Below are 14323 nucleotides of genomic sequence, written 5' to 3' on the forward strand. Positions count from 1 at the left end.
TCGGAAGCTTTGGACCCTGTCTAAAGAGGTGATGCACTGCCAATATAATTTAAAAAGTGCGGGGGATTAACGATCATAGTAACGATCAAGTAATGCTCATTATGACCCAAACTCAGCCCATGAAAAAGGACACTTACTTAGGCTTGTTTCACACTGCCAGCACAGCCTTCTGGCAGGCTGTTTGGCATAGAATGCTGGGAATCAGCCAGACACAAACCACTGCAGTATTTGTCTAACCAATTCACTGCATATTTGCCGGGTGTCGCTAGGCTCTCCGCCGGACCCCATCATAGTTAATTGGGCTGGATGGCATTCCGGAAGTGCTCGATGGTGATGGATCCGGCAGGCTGTTCATGAGCCTGCTGGATCTGTAAACGTTAGTGTGAAACTAGCCTTAGTCACCACTTTTTATACTCATACGGTCTTCATATTCACTTATAATTCATAAGTAAATTTTCTCACTTTCATAAGTCATTTCTTTTTTCACTTTATAAATTTGATTTCCTAATTAAAATCAGATATGTTTTTGCACTGCTCCATCAACAGCAGTCACATGAGCATAGGTAAGGGTACTTTCACTCTAGCGTTTTTCTTTTCCGGCACAGAGTTCCGTCAAAAGGGCTCCATGATGGAAAAGAACTGATCAGTTATATCCCCATGCATTCTGAATGGAGAGTAAGCCGTTCAGGATGCATAAGGTAACTTTCACACTAGCGTTGTTTTAATCCGGCGTTCAATTTCGACACCGAACTTGCCCGCCGATCCGGAAAAACGTGTGAAAAAACGGATCCGACATTTTCGGGTTTAACATGCAAATGCCGGATCCGTTTTGACTGAACACACAGCGCCCGGATCCGGCGTTAATGCAAGTCAATGGGAAAAAGACCGGATCTGGCGTTTAGTCAAAGTGTTCAGGATTTTTGTCCGGAGGTAAAAAGACAACATGCTACGTTTTTCTGAAAAGTCTGATCAGTCAAAAGACTGAACTGAAGACATCCTGATGCATCCTGAACGGATTACTCTCCATTCAGATTGCATGGGGATAAAACTGATCAGTTCTTTTCCGGATTTGAGCCCCTAGGACGGAACTCAGCGCCGGAAAAGAAAAACGCTAGTGTGAAAGTACCCTAAGGGCTCTTTCACACTTGCGTTGTTGTGTTTCGGCATAGAGTTCCGTCGCCGGGCTCTATGCCGGAAGAATCCTGATCAGGATTATCCTAATGCATTCTGAATGGAGAGAAATCCGTTCTGGATGCATCAGGATGTCCTTCAGTTCCTGGAACAGAACGTTTTTTGGCCGGAGAAAATACCGCAGCATGCTGCGCTTTTTGCTCCGGTCAAAAATCCTGAACACGTGCGCAAGGCCGGATCCGGAATTAATGCCCATTGAAAGGTCATTATCCGGATCCGGCCTTAAGCTAAACGTCGTTTCGGCGCATTACCGGGATCCGACGTTTAGCTTTTTTCTGAATGGTTACCATGGCTGCCGGGAACGCTAAAGTCCTGGTTACCATGGTAAAGTGGTAGTGGGGAGCAGGGGAGCAGTATACGTACACCGTCCGTGCGGCTCCGGGCTCTTTCAGAGTGCCGTCAGGGCGCCCAACGCGCATGGATGACATGTCGCATGGATCAACGTCATCCATGCGCATGGGGTGCTCACTGACGTCATTCTGGAGCGCCCCGGAAGCCGCACGGACTGTAAGTATACCGCTCCCCCGCTCTCCCCACTACTACTATGGCAGCCAGGACTTTAATAGCGTCCTGGGTGCCATAGTAACACTGAACGCATTTTGAAGATGGATCAGTCTTCAAATGCTTTCAGTTCACTTGCGGTGTTACGGATCCGGCGGGCAATTCCGGCAAATGGAGTGCACGACGGATCCGGACAATGCAAGTGTGAAAGAGCCCTAAGGATGTCTTCAGTTCAGTCATTTTGACTGATCAGGCAAAAGAGAAAACCGTAGCATGCTACGGTTTTATCTCCGGCGAAAAAACTGAAGACTTGCCTGAATGCCAGATCCGTCCTTCCGGTCAGCGCATGCACAGACCGAAAAAAAGGTGTAAAAAAATAAATGCCGGATCCGTTTTCCAGGATGACACACGGAAAGACGGATCCGGCATTTCAATGCATTTTTTTTGACTGATCAGGCATTTTTAAGACTGATCAGGATCCTGACCAGTCTTACTAATGCCTTCAGTTGGCATACGTTTTGCGTCGATGGAACTGCTTGCCGGATCACTCTGCCGCAAGTGTGAAAGTAGCCTAACAAGTGTCTGGATATCACTGATTAATTTCTGAACATATGCTATAACTCGTGCAGAGGTCATTGTGCAGAGAGTGAGTAGATAAGCTGTGACCAATTACCTATTGTCAAGGGAGCATTATGTACATATATGTAAATATATAAAAAGAAGTGGCAGCAGCAGCACTGGAGCTGGCAAAGTGCAAAAATGGTGCCTGCAAGTGTTACCTTTCATTGTAATCCTTCCTGTGAAAATAATGAAATTACTACTAAGATTTCTACAGAGCAAGAAGCCGTCAGGCTTTTGCGAGTCTGAGTGCTCAGTGTAAAAACAGCAAGATTCCAGGATTATATACAAAGTGACATGGATAGGAAATCACCTTTTAATATTTAACATAAAAACTTGACTTAACCAATAAGTTCTTTTCTAACCATACATTATCTGTTACTCTACCTCCTGTGACAAATGATAGTATTTAGTCTGATTCTAATACTTGACTTTTGACCCTGTAGTCAACAGCGTACAAGGATGGCCTTTCAATTATGTCCATACAACACAGTCCATAGTATATAATCAGAATGACTACTGTTGAAGGTTCTGTGTGACCTTTTTAATGGCTTTTTGTCACAGTGAGACATGATATCACACTTGCATTTACAACTGCTACATCCATATGTTATTATACTACTGTTCGGACACAACAGTCTGGAACACTATGTTGGTACTTGGCTCTATTGTGGAGAAAGTTGGCCATGACACAACTGAGAATAACTCAGGTGCTCTAGATATAGGTCTGGGCATTTCTATCACAGTATCGATTTTAGATATTAACCAGTAATAGTTGTGTAGGAGAGGTCCAGGCGAATAATGGGTTGCAGCTATATTTGAAACAAATTCTGTCATGTTTTTCTAGGCTAGGTGACCATTATTATAGCCCTGAAGGGCAGTCACCCAGCTCCTGATATATAATGTTTCACAAAGCTTACATCAGTATCATTTACAGGAGCTCCAATGCACTGAAGACTGACAATTTTGGCTTTTTCCGCCATCATATTTTTTTTTTACTTAACCTTTTAAAGTCATATGTCAGAAACCTACAAGAGCCCTTGATATAGCCCAATAATAATCTGAGCCAATCTCTTACAAAGCTAAAGCAGATCAGCCTCCAAAACAAAGAAACTTCCTTCTTCATAAGAGTTCTAATGTCTCGAATAAAAGCCTTGTAAAACATACTGTAGAACTTTTGCTGTAATTGTAGTATTTTTAAAGAATGTTACCAATAACTACTTGGTTTATTACATAGCTACAAAAGCAGAAAATGACAGCGGTTCTACAAAGAAGACCAAAGTTGTGTGCAAATATAACGCGTCTTGTGCAGTCTTTAGGCTGTCCTTAGAGACACACTCGTGTCATCATCGTGTCTGCTTCAAGCATCTGCCTAGAGGATTTACTCAGGATTTACCAAACATTCGACAGAGGCTTTCTAATGCATGCTTCTTTTATGTAGGTCTTGAGGACAGGCCAGCCGTCAGACTGCCTTCCTGAAATGTAGTTTAACTGCAGTGATCCGTCTCCTTGTCAATAAATTAATGTTAACCTAGGCTAGTATAGATTTTATTTCATGTCAATGGACATGAGGTGATTGAGAGGTCTCCATCCATGACCTATGGTTCCTGATGACTTGATGTGTTTTAAGAATGGTTTACAAAGATTTTAACCACAAAGTTAAAATTGAAGCACTGTGTTAGCCTGAAAAAATATATCTAATGTTAAAAACATTAGCAATACATTTATTAGCTCACAATAAAAATGATGTATGCAAGTTTTCAGGCTTCTCCATCAAGCAACTGTACAAATAAATGACTGAGAAAAAAAGGCACAAACATTTAATCCCTTCATGCATGTGGATGTAACTGTATGTCCAGACTGCATGTAGTATGCAGTGACTTCCAAATTGCTAAACAGGGCTGCGACACTAGAAACGGTCACAGCCCCGGAGTTCAGCTCTCCCCGAGAAGAGGTCCCTTGCCGGCGATCGCTCTGCTTCCGCTCTGTGCAGACTAACCAATCTGAGCACGGCAGTGTGAAAAATGCCAAAGACTATATATCCCAAAACTAAAACTGGAACTAAAATGTAATTTTAAAATTTTCACAGCCAAGTCTTTCTAAATTCTATTAAACGCTTATTGGGTCAAGGCATTCACTTCATCCCTCGATCAATTCCTTGAGGAGTGTAATTTCCAAAATGGGGTCATTTTTTTAGGTTTCTTTCTAGGGGTACCTCAGGGTCTTCTTCAAATGTGACATTCAGCCGAAAACCATTCCAGCAAAATCTGCCCTGCATAAAACGATATTGCAGTCCTTTTCCTTCTGAGCTCTGCCGTGTCCCCATACAGAAGTTTATGACGACATATGGGTGTTTCTGTAAACTGCAGAATCAGGGTAATAAATATTGAGGTTTGTTTTGCCATTAAAAATGAATTAAATGGAAAATCTTCACAAATAAATGAAATCTTTTAATTTCACCTCTATTTTGCTTTAATTCCTGTGAACATAGTTTGTAAAATCATGTTTTAAATGCAGTCATTTTTGGGTGGTTTCTACTAGGGGTGGGCGATATGGCCTAAAATCTATATTGCGATATAATTTTAAGCATGTGCGATATGCGATATATATCGCGATATATTGTTTTCTATATTTGGGGGGGGGGGGTGTGTTTAAACTTTTTTTTTTTTTTTTTACTTTTATTTAATAACTATTAGCCTCCTTAAGGGCTAGAACCATTGTCATATTCACCCTAATAGAGCTCTATTAGGGTGAATAGGACTTTACACTCTCCCTGCTGCCCTGTGCTTTGTGCACACAACAGCAGGGAGCCGACCATGGCAGCCAGCCTCTCAAGTGCCCCCCAGCCTCTCATGTGCCCCCCAGCCTCTCCCTCTTATCAGCCCCCTCTGGTAACTCAAACCCACTCACCCTCCCTCCCCAGTATCCTTCTCATAGGTCTGTGCGGCGCATTGCTAATACTATAAGCATTAGCAATGCGCCACACAGACAGAAGAAGGAGCGACCGGCGGCCACAGCGCACGTGAGTATAATGCTGCTCACTAACATACCATGGCAGCCAGGACTTCAGTTGCGTGACTCCTGGTTGTCATGGTAACCGATCGGAGCCCCAGCATTACACTGCTGAGACTCCGATCGGAACTGCCCACTGCCACCAATGCAGAGACTGAAGAACATTCCCGGCACCCGACCTCTGACAGGACGCTGTGATCCGTGCGATTAACCCCTCAACTGAGGGGTTAATTGCGGTGGATCGCAGCGTGCAGTCATAGGGGCCGGGATATGGCCAGCACATGAACGCTACTTTGGTATTCAGGCATTCATTGGTGGCGCAGTGGCCACAGTCCCTCCTCTCCTCCTCCTACTCTGTTCTTATTAGTGGCCAGATGCAGCCGCGCACAGTGGGGAGAGAGGGACTCCCTCCTTCTCCACTGTGCCGGCTCAGGAGAACATGGTGCGCGCCGAGAGCGTGATCATTCACTACCACTCCGTGGTCATATCGCGGTCCGGCAATATAGGCGATATGCACAAAATCCATATCATGGCACAAATTTATATGGCATATCGCCTATATCGCCCACCCCTAGTTTATGTAAGAACCTTAAAGTCACTTCAGAACTGAATTGGTCTTTAAAAAGACGGTTTTGAAATTTTTCTTGAAAAATAAAAAAAATTGCTTCCAAAATTCTAAACCTTTTAACATCTTAAAAAAAAAGAAATTTACAAAATGATGCCAACATAGAGTAGACAAATGGGGTATATTAATTAACTACGGTATCTTGTGAGGAATCACTATTTGTCTTAAAAATCAGGGTAATTCCAACTTTCTAATTTTTCTAAATTTTGGAATTTACATTTTTTTACATAAAGTTAAAACATATCAACTCAAATTCATCACTAGCATGAAGTACGATGTGTCACAAGAAAACAGTCTCAGAATGGCTTGGATCAGTAAAAGTGTTCCAGAGTTATTAACAGAAAAATTGACACGCCAGATTTGAAAAATGGGGTTCCGGCATTTGGTCCAAACTGGCTTTTGCTTGAAGGGGTTAAAAGATGTTACAGACATTTGTACTCGTACCTGGGGTGATACATCATTAACACCTTAACTTACCATGATGTACCTGTACACCGTGGATCGCCATATATTAAGGCACCATGACATACAGATACAGGAGCTGTGCCCATGCACTGAACAGCAGGAGTCCAGCTGTAACTGGTCCCTAAAGGAGGTTTCCAGTCTTACATATTAATAACCCATCTTCAGGAATGCGAAAAAGCAAGAAGAGGATAGACGGGGTGTATGAATGCAGTGAGCACTCAAAACGGAATAAAAACTGAGCTTTATTCAGAAATAAACAGCAAACGGACAAAACAATTTATACACTAGGTGCACAACACACTGAGGGTGGAAACTATACATCCAAACACCATCCAAACTAAGAAAAAGCTGCATGGACATGGTCATGGAACAGCCCAGAACATAGCAGCCATAAAGGTAAAAAAAACATATTACAACGCAGATACCTTCATAAATGATGTTAAAGCATAATGAAAAACCCATTTAAGGGGTTAAACAAGTCGATTTATTGCTCTGGCTTATCCTATATACATCTATTAAATAATGTGCCTTTCTCTCCATCACTGACTTGAAATCTTGCCTGACGAAGGAGCCTCTGTACTCTGAAAGCGTGCAAATATCATTTTTGTGTTTAGCCATTTAAAGGGGTTGTCCGGGATCAGAGCTGAACCCGGACATATATCCATTTTCACCACGGTAGCCCCACTGACATGAGCATCGGAGCAGTTCATGCTCCGATGCTTTCCTTTGCCCTGCGCTAAATCGCGCAGGGCAAAGGCATTTTTTGGAGATCTGGTGACGTACCGGGGCTCTCCATGGGGCTGCCAGGAACCCCGGTGACGTCACCGGCACTGATGGGCGGAATTTAGCGCTGCCCTAGCCAGTAAAACGGCTAGGGCAGCGCTAAAGCCCGCCCATCAGAGCCGGTGACGTCACCGAACACACTGTTATTGAAAACAAAAGAGCCCGTGCCCTGCACGATTTAGAGCAGGGCAAGGGAGCGCATCGGAGCATGAGATGCTGCGATGCTAGCCTCAGAGGGGCTGCCTGGGTGAAAATAAGGGTATGTCAGCTATGAACCCGGACAACCCCTTTAAAAGGTGTCACTCCTTTAATATTTTGTATATATATTTTTTTATTACACAAGTATTTAATATCATACCACATTACAATCAATATATGCCGAAGATGATACAAATATGATTTAATTTACTCTTTTGAATGGCATGTTACAAATACTCGCATCACTCTCAGAGGGTTTTAAAGATGGTGACTGTGATTGTTCTATCAGTGACATGTTTTGTTGCTTTTTACTTTGCTGAAAAATCCCCTTGGTGCGTGGGTTAGTCCTTAGGGTGAGGCAGCCAGTGCATAGAGGGCCTGTCAGGCAGGAATTGCAATGCCATTATGTGCCTGTCTGTAGATGAAATGGATAATGTTTGCTCTGCATGAACATGTAGCGAAATACAAAAATCTCAGAGGGGAAAACAGAATTCCCTGTCGAAGAAAAACTGTATCCTATTCTCAGTATCAGTGGGCGTCCCCTATAAGTGCAAGGGCTCATGCACACAAACGTATTTTCTTTCAGTGCTTGTTCCGTTTTTTTGGCGGACCATATGCGGAAACATTCATTTCAATGGGTCTGCAAAAAAAGCAGAAGTTACTCCGTGTGCATTCCGTTTCCGTATGTCTGTATTTCCGTTCTGCATAAAAATAGAACATGTCCCATTATTGTCCGTATTACGGATAAGGATAGTACTGTTCTATTAGGGGCCAGCTGTTCCGTTCCGCAAAATACGGAATGCACATGGACATCATGCGTATTTTTTGCAGGCCGCAAAATATTCATATTCACAGAAATTGTAGAAGTCCAAAAAGAACAGAGCTTTCCAATTTGTCATCTCATTGACCTGATCCCTTCAATTTGATGCACTGCTTGAGGGAGATTGCCCATCTTGCCACTTTGTATGTCAACCTTGGCTTTTGATATAAACCGTAATATAGGAAATCACTCCTGCTGGCAAACCATTATAACTAACTAGACGTGTGTTTACACACAGCTATGACTGCAAAAATTGCAATAGTCAAAATTATTGCGTCCATAGAGGGAAACATTTTCTAAAGTGCTTAACCCCTTGAGGTCTTTAAACATGGTGCCCGCTCGCACTTGCAGAAGGCACCATAGCAGCAAATGTGACCACGGCATTTGAGCAGTCCTGTAACAGCATTTCCCGGCTGAGATCGGGGAACCTGTTATATTGCTGAAATGGCCCGAAGCCTCAAGCAGGCTTCGGTGTCTATTTCAGGAATATACCTATACAGGCCACTAGGTGGCAGCATTGTATTGTTATATGGCAAAATGAAGTGCTCAATGATGGCTATATAGCCATCAATGAACACAATAGTCAATCTAATGATTGCCAGTTGTTGTTACCCAAGGTGACTTAAATAGTAAAAAAACATCATGGGCATCGCCTTGTGCGAAAATGCCCATATAATTAAAATATAACAATATTAATGGCGTACTGAGAATAGCGTAACGAGAAAAAATATAAAAGCTGCCAATTCGCCATTTTTTGTCACTTCAACTACCCAATAATGTTTTTATAAAAAGTGATCAAAAAGTCGCACACACACTTCAAATTGGTATCACTGAAAAGTACAGATTGTCCCGCAAAAAATGAGTCCTCACACAGCCCCATACACAACTACAAAAAAGTTATAGGGGTCAGAATATGGTTATACATTTTTTTTTCCCCTCAAAGGTTTTTAAAAAAAAATCTGTATTAAAACTCAAGAAAAATTATACAACTGTGGTATTGTTGTAACCGTACTAATCTAGAGAATGAAGATAACAGGTCAATTTTACAGCATATTGTACAGTGTAAAAATGTTCTGTGAGCTGAAAATATACATAGTGGGAAGCAAGAGAGAGGATGTCACAGTAGTACATTGCTGCCAGGATGGACACGCCCCTGCTTCTGAGTGAAATGCATCTAGCTGTGCAGCTGAAATTAGGAATCATATGGCTGAAAAAAAAAAACATTTAGGAAAACCCAAACATAACTTGTTCTTTCAGTTATAACTGTACAGTGAAGCACAGCCATTAAACAAACTTTATGAAATCTCAGGTATGCTTTAAAAATACATGTATGGTGTTAAAATAGCCCAAACAGATGCATGTTTATCAGTGTGACCCAAAAATTAGCAAAAATTCTAATGAGACAACTGTTGTGCTCTTACGCAATTCAAGCAAGAAGAAACTAACCTGGAACATCTGCCGGACTTTCCTGCGAGGTAAATTCACATTAAGCTTATGCATGAGCTGGTAAATTTCTTCTATGTTCAGCAAACCATCTCCGTTCTTGTCGGCTTCTTCGAATGTCTGTTTTACCCATGTATGAACCCATTAAGGAAGTGATAAAACCAAGAAGTTTCGCCAAACAACACTCTTCCAAAACTGTGTGAACTTTCTTTTGATTTGCTGCATCAGATCGAAGAGAATATTCTCACAAGATTTATTGCTGCATTTTTCCCAACACAATTAAGAAAAAACAACCACATCATTGAACATATCCTAAGGCAGGTCTAGAAAATAACTGGCCACAAGTTGATGCCTAAAGCAAGGTTTTCAGAGAGTTCTCATGTTGACTGGCACTAGACTTATAAATGAAATCCTTTAAAGAGAATCTGTCTCCAGTTTTAAGTTGTCCAAACCAAGGGTAACATAAACTAGTGACAGGTCCCCTTAGCAAAATGCTGGGTCAATTTCTGTAACTGACCCAGCTCTTCTGCCAAAATCTTGCACTGAACAGCTCCATTGCATAATGAGTCCTAAATATTCATGAGCTCCTGGCATTCCCCACCCACCTGCTGCTGATTCAGTTGGAAAAACCTGGTAATCAGAGGTCGGTGGGTAGGGAGAGGCGTGAACTCATGAATAGGGGGACTCATTGGCATGCGCTGAAGCTGTTAGGCTGGTTTCACGCTCTGGACTCACAGAGCAGCACCTGTCCTGAAATACCAGCATTGACGGAGTCGCATAGCATTATATTGATTTATGATGCTATGTAACTCTTACAGTTCTGGAATGTATTGGACTACACTGACCGCATTATGTCAGTGTTATCCAGTACATTTCAGACCTCTAAGGCTTAATGCTTCGCGACCCCAGGCAACGCTGGAAGTGGAAGTTCAGGACGGGTGCTGCGAGTCCAGAGTGTGACACTCGCTCGTGTGAAACCAGCCTTCGGGTTTAAATGTGAGGGCAGCAGAAATCTGGTGACAGATTCCCTTTAAATTTAGGCAGAAAAAAAAACAATGGAATTCAGGCTTCAGACACACGACCATATCCGTATTTCAGTATGCAAAGCACAGATCTCCAAAATGCAGACACCTTTCATGTGCTATCCGCATTTTTCTCACTCCCATCAATAGAAATGGCTATTCTTGTCCATAATACCGAATGACCACCCACACTGAACTGCAATGGCCCCATAGAATGGGTCAGTGTACGCCTTCTCCAAAGGATGTTGTGGTACTGCAATAATCTTACAGCACTTACCGTACAATAATCTTAAGGGCCAGTTTTTTGGCGCTGATTTTGGATTGTTTCTGTCTCAAAAGCAGCTCCAAACAATGCCTCAAAACAGCCTCCCTTTCATTTCAATAGGAAGCAGCACTTGCTTTTCTTCTACGTGGAGAAAAAGCAGCAACATGGCCCATTGTGTGTCAGAATCTGTGTTGAATATCCCATCGAAATCAATAGGAAGCATAAAAACAGCTCCATGCAAGTCCATGCATTTTTTTTGGTGTCTTTTTTTAAAATCTTTTTTAAGTCACCATGGGTGACAATAACTGGCAATCATTAGATTGCCCGTTGTGTTAATTGATGGCTATATAGCCATCATTGAAGACTTAATTTACAATATAACAATACAATGCAATACAATGTATTGGTATATTCCTGAAATAGGCTCTGAAGCCTGCTTGAGGCTTCGGGCTATTTCAGAGATGTAACAGGTTCCCCGATCTCAGTCGGGGAACGCTGTTACTGGAACGGAAGCGAGCGACTTCCGCGTCCAGACTGATTAGATGCCATGGTCACATTTGATCACGGCATCTGAAGGGGAAAATGTATGCGATCAGCCTTATGGCTGATCGCATACATGTGCCGCGGGTCTCTGCTATTCAAAATAGCTGAAACTCGGCAGCTTTGGCACCCGCTGCACATGCGAACAGGCGCCATGTTTAGGGATCGGACTTCCACCATACATATGCGGTGGACGTACTTAATGGGTTAAGGCTACATTCACACTGCGTTTAATATTGCCCACTTGCTCTAGTAAAGTTCCTGGCGAACACGTCAGAAGTACTAACCCACAGATTCCCATTCACCAGAGGCCAAAGGAGTGTGTAGTGTTTGTAGGGCCTGTATATGTTGAAGAAAAACATTTTTCAGCCATGCAACCTGCGCTATTACATACAGAGGAATTTATAAAAAAAATAAAAATAATAGAATGTATGACAAATGACTACGCATGAGAATCCATCAGAGGTATATGTCAGAGCAAAATACAGTGTGAAAAGAGCCAAAAAGCCTAAAATAGAACTAAACTTTAAAGCCAAAGATATCAAATGAAATGTCTTCTTGTATAGTCATTCTCCAATTCATTAAAGGGAACCTGTCATCACCTTTATGCTGCCCATACTAACAGCAGCATAAAGTAAAGTAGAGACAGGTGAGATGATTTCAGCAGTCTGTCATTTATAAGTTAAAAGTAAGTGGTTGCTGAGAACCAACATCACAATCATCGCAGACCGGGCCTGGAAAAGAGTCACGGCCACCTGAGAAGAGTCCTGGTTATTCATGAATTCCTGCTCTCCTGCTCACCTGCTGATAACTGACAGTCTTCTACCTAGTTTTCTCCCTTTCTCTCTAGGAGAGAACTGCCAATCATCAGCAGATGGGTGAGAGAGCAGGAGATTATAATAACTGACTCTTCTCAGGTAGATGACAGGTTCCCTTTAAGTTTAAAGCCACTATCTATGACTGAAACAAAAACTGAATGTTCCTTGACCACCTTAACGGAGACCTAAGGGTACTTTCACACTAGCGTTAGAAGAATCTGGCAGGCAGTTCTATTGCCGGAACTGCCTGCCGGACCCGGAAATCCATATGCAAACGGGGATCCGGAAATCCATATGCAAACGGATATCATTTGTTTCCGGATCCGTCTGACAATGCATTGCAATACTGGATCCGTCTCTCCGGTGTCATCCGGAAAAACGGATCCAGTATTTATCTTTTTCAAAGACTTAAAGGTCTGCGCATTCGCAGACCGGATCCGTTTTTCCAGAACACTTGGTACCGAATCTGGCATAAATACATACGTTCCGGAATTTTGGCCGGAGAAATTACAGCAGCATGCTGCAGTATTTTCTCTGGCCAAATACTGTAAAAGGGACTGAACTGAAGACATCCTGATGCATACTGAACGGATTGCTTTTCATTTAGAATGCATTGGGATAAAACTGATGAGTTTTTTTTCCGGTATTGAGCCCCTGAGACTGAACTCAATACCGGAAAACTTTAACGCTAGTGTGAAAGTACCCTTAAAAATACAAGGGTCCATTTGTTGCTCATGCTCAACTATTTGAGGTCAACAAGAGGGATGAAAAACACAGTACTTTACTGGACAGTAGCATCTGCACCATCATACCTATATATCTATACTGTGCCAAACAGTACTCATCTATTACTCTAACATTTAGTGGACGACACAAACCAAACAAAAGCGACATTTTGTTTTTAGAATGACTTTGACCTACAAGTTTCCTAAAACCTTATAAGACTACCTGCACACTGGCGGGAGAAAACTTACAGAAATTCCACAAGAATTTCTGTGCAGTTCCGCACCAAATCTGCATCAAAATCCACGCGTTACTTGTGCTTTTTTGTGCCGATTTGATGCAGTTTTGCTGCAGATCTCAACCTTCCAGTGAAAAGGGTGAAATCCGCACCAAAGTTCATATAAGTAACACGCACAGCAGGTCAATTTCCACACAGAAGAAAAAAGCTGGCACTGCATTATGGCTTTGGTTTTTCCACACCAGAATCCTCGACATGTGCAGGTAGCCTAAAAAAGCCAATGAAACGTGTCCAATCACTTTAATATGCAGAGCAAAACGTGCCTTTAATGCTTCTTCCTTTAGAGAATCTGCTGGCTTCTCCCCCATTGCATTCAAATATTATAGGGTCTCCAGCAAAGGCTTATGAATGTTTAATCAAGGAGGCCTCCGCCACTGAATTAATAGCGTTTAGGAGTCCACTGGGAGAATTCTAAAATGCCTGGCATGCAAATTCTAACAAACACATTAATATACATTCCAATGGATTTTATCGGCCACAAGGCTTCTAGTTCATTCCGTTTATCTTTTCCATTATTGCTTTGTACGGAAAGTAAAGACGCGCAACTAATGTGTTACTGGGCTCATTTAGTGAATTGAAAGAGGCCATAGCTCTAAAAGGCTATCTGTAGCATGCAAACCCTGTATATGTCCTAGCCTAGTTGCATAAAGCTAAAAATCTGCATAAGCAACAAAAACAGAAACGTGAAAGATTCCAGATTTTACAATGTGATGCAATCTCCACCCCTCTGTGCGCCCGCTGTCCCAGGATGGCCCTTTATCTGCACAATAGCAGCAGTCTTCCACCCCTGTCAACCTCAGCCTATTCCTCTGTGGCTCTTGTCAAGTTTCGCTGCCAGCTGGAACAGCGACGGGGCTCGGATCACACAGAAGACTTCCAGCTGCTCGTTTTATTCTCACAGTGATAGACTATATATGACTATTAATGTATATCCGTTATTAAACTGCAGAAATAGAACAACCCTATTATTTTTATGGCCACTTCATTGATCTGAATGATGT

At 42.3% G+C, this 14323-nt stretch overlaps 1 protein-coding gene across 1 annotated transcript in view; it reads right to left on the bottom strand.

Annotated features, from left to right (window-relative positions):
• The window catches only part of PLCH1 (phospholipase C eta 1), a 289893-nt gene that overhangs the window by 117798 nt on the left and 157772 nt on the right, over positions 1-14323 (bottom strand). Inside the window, exon 5 of the mRNA XM_040429955.1 lies at positions 9660-9789. Coding sequence (XP_040285889.1) covers positions 9660-9789 — 130 coding nt within the window. The remainder of the gene's footprint in view (positions 1-9659; positions 9790-14323) is intronic.

The sequence above is a fragment of the Bufo bufo genome, chromosome 4 (assembly GCF_905171765.1).
Source record: "Bufo bufo chromosome 4, aBufBuf1.1, whole genome shotgun sequence".
In the NCBI taxonomy this organism is placed as follows: domain Eukaryota; kingdom Metazoa; phylum Chordata; class Amphibia; order Anura; family Bufonidae; genus Bufo; species Bufo bufo.